General features: G+C 43.1%; 1 protein-coding gene across 1 annotated transcript; it reads left to right on the forward strand.

Annotated features, from left to right (window-relative positions):
- Positions 1-447: 447 nt before the first annotated feature.
- Positions 448-7,811, forward strand: ormdl3 (ORMDL sphingolipid biosynthesis regulator 3). Its single transcript, XM_080747100.1, has 4 exons — positions 448-715; positions 1,229-1,468; positions 3,979-4,130; positions 6,039-7,811. The coding sequence occupies exons 2-4, from the start codon at positions 1,295-1,297 to the stop codon at positions 6,172-6,174; spliced, it is 462 nt and encodes a 153-aa protein (XP_080603226.1). The 5' UTR covers positions 448-715; positions 1,229-1,294; the 3' UTR covers positions 6,175-7,811.
- The last annotated feature ends 802 nt before the right edge of the window (positions 7,812-8,613 follow it).

An 8,613-nucleotide genomic window follows, 5' to 3' on the forward strand; every position in this document is an offset into this window, starting at 1 on the left:
TGGCTGTTTCGATGAACCATAACTTAGTAACAGCAGATGCTGTGACAAAATCTGCTTGGGATAAACATAGCTCTAATGGTAAATTGTTTGATGAGCTGCCATGGAAGCCATGCTTTCCCCCCTTTATATCAACTAGTAGTCTCTAATATAATATGTTACATCTACAAAATAATTGTAATTGTTTATTTATGTATAATGTATTTATTTATGTATTTTACTTTCCCCTCTGCTCCCTCCCACCGCGAGGAAAGTAAAATACATAAATACATAGGCTACGTCACGTATTTAGGGGGCGTTTTCGGCAGCGATGCGGCGCGCGACTGGGCCAATCCGGACCACGTGACAGCCGGAAGCCAACCGGGGCGAAGTGCGAGGAGCAAAACATCACGCATCAGAAAATGACGACGTTCTGTGATGAAGAGCCGTGCTGTGTTGTCACCACAGCTGTTGGCTAGAAGACCAAGGCGAAAAAAAGTGTCCGCCGTGTCTTGGCTTCATTGTTGCTCTGTGAACAGATGGGCGCCGTTCCCAGCTCGCTCGGAACTGAACGAACATGGCTTCGGACGAGTAACGGACACGTCGGAGCCTCGCCGTTATCTCCCTTCACCTTATTATCAGTAGTATAAGTGACGGGGAGGGAGACACTGATAACGGACTGTCTGCGGTGTCAATACACAGAGGGTCGGAGTTGAAGCCATTTTTTCCCTCCCTGTGTGTGAGTATATAATGGTTAATGTAGTTAATTAACTAACTGTTCCACTTCTACTACTGTAACTAACTTGTAGTGGAAGTAGTGGATTCGTATCACCATTTTGATAATTTGTGTTTTGTTTTGCAACTTGGTAAAGAGCATGTTGGAACGAGCCACTGCTTGCTACATGTTGACTCTAGTCAAATCTAGTCAATTAGTTCACATTATTATTCACGTAGGAAACTTGACCTACTCTAACGCATTTCTAACATTCCAATTTCTTGACATCTTTAATATAATATTGCCCTTAGGCTACCTACCATATTGTGTTGCTCGTCATTGAAATAGGCCATAGGCAATAGGCATAAAAGCAAGCTTGCATATTTCCACATGTGAGCACTTTAAACTAAACAAAAAGTTAAAAAACAATTTTAGTTGTGTTCATACTTTGCCTGATACATCCAGCAGTAAGGTAGCATGTCCTGACTCTTACTAACTCATTGGACTATTCTGTGCATTGACCTATATTTGTATCAGTCCCTGTGCAGTACATCTCCCGGGGAAGATAGGACTGCGGCTTGGTACACCGTGGCAGCTGGCATCATGAACGTGGGCACGGCACACAGCGAGGTGAACCCCAACACCAGGGTGATGAACAGCAGGGGGATCTGGCTCTCCTACATCCTGGGCATCGGCCTGCTTCACGTCATCCTGCTCAGCATTCCGTTCGCCAGCGTTCCTGTGGTCTGGACCCTCACCAACCTCATCCACAACCTCGTCAGTACAATTTACTGTTCACAATTTAGTCATTTAGCACAGTTTTTCCTCAAACCTTCAAATGTCATGGTCTCTCATTAACTGACAGTTGACAGTGTACAAATGGAACCAAATGAACCCGTCATTTGTACACTGTCTGAGTTACAGACTTGTATGGGTCAATTTAGACCCCTCTAAAGGAACCCTGGAGTCAACTTTGAGAGCCACTGATTTAGCAGACACTCTTAATCCAGAGCGACTTACAGTAAGAAAGGTAATGCATCAACATCAATACATCAAATTCATAGAAATAGTTATCTAAGAAAAACGTAGGTAGACTTGAGCGACTCTCACAACGTTCCTCACGGCAACTTGCTTGATTTAGCTCGCTCGTTGGTGCCTCTCGTGGATCAAGGACGCTTGAGATGACGCGCCTCTGTCACGGTCAATAACTATTCTTTATCGGCCAAAACGGCATGAAAACCCTATTCACCATTGAGGGTAGGCAAGTGCTACGTTAAGTGCTATGGGCCAAGGTGGAGTCTGAAGAGAGTTGAGTCTTCAGGCCATGGCGGGAGCTAGGGAGTGAATCTGCAGTTATAATTGCGCTGGGGAGTTTTGGGGCCAGGAGGGCGAAGAGTCTAGGGCGAGTGGATTGTTGTCCTGGGGTTTTTAGCGAGGGTTGTCAGTAGAATGCCGCCACCACCAAACTCTCCTCCCGCACTCCTTTTAGTTTGAATTTTAGACACCCATGGACAGTTTGGTGTAATGCCAACCTCCTGGATATCCCCAGGACAAAGAAACGAAACAGGGGGTGACACGGGGCCTTCTCCGCGGGCACCCCCTCCCTCTGGAACTCACTCTCGGCTCACATCAAAGATGAGCTCACTCTCGCCACTTTTAAAATCACACTCAAAACCCACCTTTTCAGACTTGCATGCCCTACCTAATCCTAATCCTTCCCTTTTCACCTTTACTTCTACAGTTTTTAACCTTTTTTACTATTTTTTCCTACTAAAGTTGTTTTGTATAAAGGGGACTTTGAGTTCTCAGAAAAGCACTATATATATTGTATTTATTATTATTACTGTAGTATGGGGTGGAGATTAAAATAGTCAAATGCAGACAGGCATGGTGATGTAGCAATCATAATAACCTATCCTACTATAGGTGAAAAGTGAATTGAGTAAGTGCAGTGGCAGCTTTCCATTCTAGGTCTTAATCTCTTTGGGTAAGCTCCCTACCAGACTTACCCTCAACTAACGCACCAAACTCATACCTAAACTTGACCAGTTCTAACCTAATTCCTAACACTACCATTTTAACCATATACCTGAATTTACCCTTGGGGAATATAAAGGTTGATCTCATCCTAGTTTAAATGCAACATCTGTAATCTAATGCCTAAATGCAACCATTTTAAGGTTGTACCTGCATTTAGGTTTGGCTCTGCTTTGCTGTTTCGTGCAATGCATCATGGGTATGAAATGACTGCCCTTTCAGGAGTCACTACACACAGTTCATTTTTCTTTATTGTTCATTCTGAAATTGGCGGAAGTAATGTTTCAAATGACTGAGCTATTGCCCAGCCTAGCATCATAACGTTTTTGATGATGTTTCCTCCAGCTTGCTGTATGCCCTCATTGCCCTGGCCTGGCTGTAATCTTAAAGCACAATATCAGCCAGCTCACATTGAGCTAAAAGTCTATAACTATTCTTCTGTATACAATGAAGTCTGTGTACATTTAATCGTGTATTTGTTTTCTTAACAATGACAACCTTGAAAGTACCTTTTTCACAATGGCTTTCCCTGTAGGAAGTTAACACTCAGACTGCCATTGGTTTCCCATAAATAATGTCATTTACTGCCAAGGCTTTTTCCTATGTTATTTACCAGAGTTTCGATGGCGCTGTTGTGTGCGCGGCAGTGGCCGTTCAAAGTCTTTCACACGGAGAAGAAAAAATACAGCCGCGATGATCTGTGTGTAAGCTATGGTCCATAGAAAATATGGCCATTTTGACCAAACAAGCCATATGGGAAAAGAAGCGGAGATAAATCCATGTTTCTGCAGCGAGCTTGAATACAACTCAAAGGGGACCGGATGTCAGCGGAATACTTTTCCCGCTAGGAATCATGGGAAATGTAGTTGTTTCGCTCACTAGGCGGCTATCGGTTACCATGGGGGGGGACGTTAAGATGCCTGTGGACGTCTTGGGCACTCAAAGTGTTTAAAAAAATTAAAAAAATAAGCTAGAATGCGTCCAGGAACAAGATTCTAAACTTCTTCCAGAACCAATTATTTTTCATGCTTCTGTGTCAGTGACTATGATGGATAAATACCTTTATTATCCCACAAGGGAAAATCAGTCGCCCAAAGGCGGCACAACAGTTAACGTTACAACGTTGCAGGTAAAGTATGAAAAAGCAAAAGTAATGTACAGCGAAAAAACAAGGCAAACAAAACAAAAAAATAAGAAGCATCCACGATACAGAGCATATCTGATTAGTGTATGTATTTGGTCCATTGCAGTGCATGTACCTCCTGCTCCACACCGTCAAAGGGACCCCCTTCGAGACGCCGGACCAAGGCAAGGCTCGCCTCCTCACCCACTGGGAGCAGATGGACTATGGTGTGCAGTTCACCGCCTCACGCAAATTCCTCACCATCACTCCCATCGTCTTGTAAGTAATGGCGAAACTAGTCATGATGTCCGTCTCTGACCGCGTAGCAAGTCGCGAGGATGGGATGTTCTGGGGGGTGGGCGTTGAAGGGCCCTAGAACACTGATTCCCATTCAGTGGGTCGCCACCCATTTGTGGGTCACGAATCAAGTAAAAATCCCAGTTTCTTTTCCTTCTTTTAAAATATAAAAATACATATTTCAAACGTGTTTTCTTTTTTTCTTTTTATATATATTTTAAAACTGACAAACAGACAAATCTAAGAAAAAATATATATATATTTAAGAAGTAGCCTAGTGAAAATAGATGATCTATTCTACAAGCTCACAACGCGGCGCGAAGTGTCGCATTGTGAGCTTGTACAGTAGATATGCTATTTTCACTAGTTTGGGTCCCAGGCAAACGTCTAATTTCTCTTTTGTCTTGAGCTAGAACGTTAGGGAACCACTGCCCTAGAATGCCTAGTAGGATCCCTGCTGACCGCCAACAAGACCCTTTTTGTCCTTATTAACTAGCAAGAGATCTTTGTGCAGGAAGTAGACCAGACACTTTGGGGTTCTTTCCACAGAATATATTACGGTATATAATAATAATATAACATTATTTCTGTGTTCTGCGGTAACACTCCAACCCCCTCACACACACACACACACACGCACGCACGCACACACACACACACGCATACACACACACCCACACACACACACACACACACACACACACACACACACACACACACACACACACACACACACACACACAGAAATATACTAGCGAACATTACATGCAAATGCGAACTGTGTGTGCACATGTCTGTCTACAAGGGGTATGCCAAATGGCAAATTCCAATTGCTTTGTGTAACAAGTCCAATAAAGTAATCTGTAATGTTGCAACCAGCACCAAGAGGGAACAGTGCAAGTATTCAGGCCTTAGATTAAGGCTAAAGTGAACACGTCTGGTAAAGACTTATGAGAGCTTCCATAATCATGACCATCACTGGTTCTGTAGTGGACAGGAAGTTCACAGCAATCCTATAATGATAAACACCCATTATTTATGAAAAGCCTACAGCATATTGGCATTGATTCAACACCGTTAGTTTCCTCTTCCCCTGAATATCGACTGGTGGTATTTCACTCACAGCATCCAATGTTTGGCTGTAGTCGCTGGCTTGTGTGGGCTCATATGGTAAGTGGCTGGCAGGATACTCAATCAAGAGACTCAATGTCACGATCACATGCGCTGTTGGTGAATTTCAATAGGTCTGTTTGTGCTCGGAAAGACATAATAATTCAAAGATAAGACCTTTAACTGTGGCCTTTTTGTCTGGAGCTGTTTTGCCATGCACAGATGTTGCAATTGCTTTTAGTTGGCATGATGACACCGCCTATCAGATGTGCAAATGCACTCTCTGCTGCTGTTTGTGATTTAGTAAATGTTTCACTGTTTAATGACCACAAGAAGCAGTAGTTATCAGATCAAACCAACAAATGTGAACAAAGTGTGAGAGTTTTAAACACATCGTCATACAAACAAGTAATTCCCTGAACATTTAGTCTACATGTTGGTGTGTATATTCCTTATGAGACACACTTGCTATATTGTGGGGGAAAACTTAATATTTTTTAATTTTTCCATGAAAAAAAAAAAAAAAGTTTTATTTGCATGCCAGGACAGCATTCTGGTTGAAACCTGTCTGTAACCCTGCAAGAAGTTTTCCTTTTGAACCGTACCTGAGGGACTCGTGAGTCGAGTCATAACAACCCTTTTCAGGAAACGAGAGAGAGAGAGAAAAAAAAAGAAAGTTCACCCAGAGTTCAGAGCGGCTCATCATTCATTCATTCATCACCCCCTTTCACCAACCTTGCTCTCTCCTGTTTTCCCTTCCCCTCTCCTATGACCCTATAGGTACATCCTCACCAGTTTCTACACCAAATATGACCGGACCCACTTTGTGGTCAACACCGTCTCCTTGCTCACAGTGCTCATCCCCAAGCTCCCGCAGCTGCATGGCGTGAGGATCTTCGGGATTAATAAGTACTGATGGGCCGGAAGAGGACACCTCCTTCCTTCGCCCGCCCCCCCTGAGTCCCTATGGACTGCTGGGAGCACACAGAGTATCAGGCCTCCGCAATGGCCTCGGGTCCGCAAGGGGCCATGGCTTTCTCTAGCTCTCTCTGCCACCTAGTATTGCTGAGCAGCGCTCTATAAATGAAGCCTGTTGGGGATGCTGCCATGGTACCAACCATCCCCCTTCTCCCCCAGACAGGAATCGGAACACAATACACTCTAAACAGAGCATTGACCGAAATTATTTGGGTCCATCTCTCTGGAGTTATATGTGTCTTTTCCAAGTGACAATTCTAAAGAAAGCATTTGTAACGTGCAGAGATGCTGTAGAAATAGTTTCGAGTCTGATGGGTGTCAGAAAGTGATACGATGACAAAACCATTGTTACGGGTAAATTATACTTAGTTTCACGCCGGTATTGCGCACTGAAAATAGCCAATCTACAAGCTCACAACACATCGCAGTGCAATGTGTTGTGAGCTTGTAGATTGGCTATTTTCGGTGCGCAACGCCACATGCAATGAAGTATATCAAGCCCTTTAGACCTTTTCACACCCATGGACACACTTTAACAGTGAAGTCAAGTTTGTTTTATTTTGTAACATACTGCTGTATTTACTCAGATCCAGTCCTAAATAAGATCTTTTCCCTCTTGAGGTTTTCTCCGCTTAGGAAAGGCAGAGTCTCGGGAGTTTGACACAATGGTTAGAGGAGCACTGTGGCTGCTGCAGAGGGGTGAAACACGAGGAACCACAGGGTTTTATATTTAGCCCCTGTCCACTCAGCTCTGGGTCCAAGATTGGAATGTTAAGGAACTCTTTATTTTTATCTGAACGTTTCCATATTTGGACTCCTCTTGTCCTGATTTGTGCCAGAGCAAGCTTCCTTTCTACAGCCGAGGCTGCGTGTATAAAAGCTGCTGATGTAGCAGTACTCTGTCTGTTCTGATCTAGTATCACTGGTCAGGTGACATGAGAATAGTAACTTTAATGGCAAACTGGTGCCAGAACAGTATTTATATTCTAAGATACTGTATGGATAGGATCGACTTTTTTCCACTGCTGTCAGAAGACTGTGTATCTTTGAAGGTTTTCAGGACGTATTAGTCATTCTTTTTAGATTGACAACCTATGCTTTTTTGTTGTTTTGTTTTTCTTCATGAAACTTGCCCTATATATTTAGACCGTGTACAAGTCTCGAAACCTTAACTAGTACAAGTGAAAACGTAAAAATGCCCAAATTGGAGGGGTTTTGCGGCAACAGTAGTGACATGTATTTGCAGATATATATTTGCTATCATTTGGAGTGCATAAATACGCACTTCCAGTTAATGCTCATCGTGGTCCACTCAGATGTTGGAGGGCAACAAATTACTCTTGGCAAGAATTTGCTTTTAAACTTTTAATGGTTTACATTTACATTTTGAGCAGTTCATTGGCGCTAATCCAGAGGGATGGAAACTGCAGCCACAGTAGAAGCTGCTGTTCCTTGTACACCAAAATTACAAGCAACCAAAAGTTAATATGAAATACAGAGTTCAGAGCCAGATACTGCTTAGACATTATTCTGAATTGGCCTACACTTTGCCTTTGAGCGTGTAAGTCCCCCCCCCCCCCCGCCCCCCCCCCCCCCCCCCCCCCCAAGCGCCAACACTTATTCAAGCAGGAAACTTTAATCAGGATAGAAAGATGTACAGTATCACTCCAAACACGTTTAGAGTAGGCTCAGATTACAGGAAATGTATAACCGTATATTGAGATCAAATTGATCTATTACAAAAAATCATAACTTAGCCAAGCTTGGGTGGAAACTCTCCCAAGACTGAGGAATGAGGGAGTTCTTTTTAGCCATCTGGTTATTTATTTATACTAGTCCTTACCCGTTCAAAGATATGAGCTCTGAAATGATGTGCAGTGTGTGGGTTATGGGGTGTGCACTGTGCACACAGTATATGAAGGATGGAAAGTAACTTTCTGGTGCTTGCATGATAATATGTAGGAGCATCAATGTAAGAAATACCCGTTTTGTTTAAAGGCTACAGAGATACTGTGTACCGATCTACATGACAACATCTGTAACAGGGCCAGCCAACCCCCCCCCCCACACACACAAACACAGAGCTGGTTAAACATGTTGCCCCATGCTAGATGCAGAATAGATATGCCTCATGCTAGATGCAGAATAGATATTAGATACACCATAAAAATGCTAATATACAGCATATGATTTGTGTAAGTGACAAACGGGCTTCACAGTTATGTCAGGTGTGTTCATATGCTAATGGTGATGCGATTTCAGATCAATTGCTCCAGCCACTGAGGAGAAACGCTGTGACAGACAGACACTCAGACAGACAGACAGACACTCACTTGTTCTTTTTAGCCATCTGGTTATTTATTTATACTAGTCCTTA

This window comes from Nannobrachium achirus, assembly GCF_963921795.1.
Source record: "Nannobrachium achirus genome assembly, chromosome: 18".
Lineage (NCBI taxonomy): Eukaryota > Metazoa > Chordata > Actinopteri > Myctophiformes > Myctophidae > Nannobrachium > Nannobrachium achirus.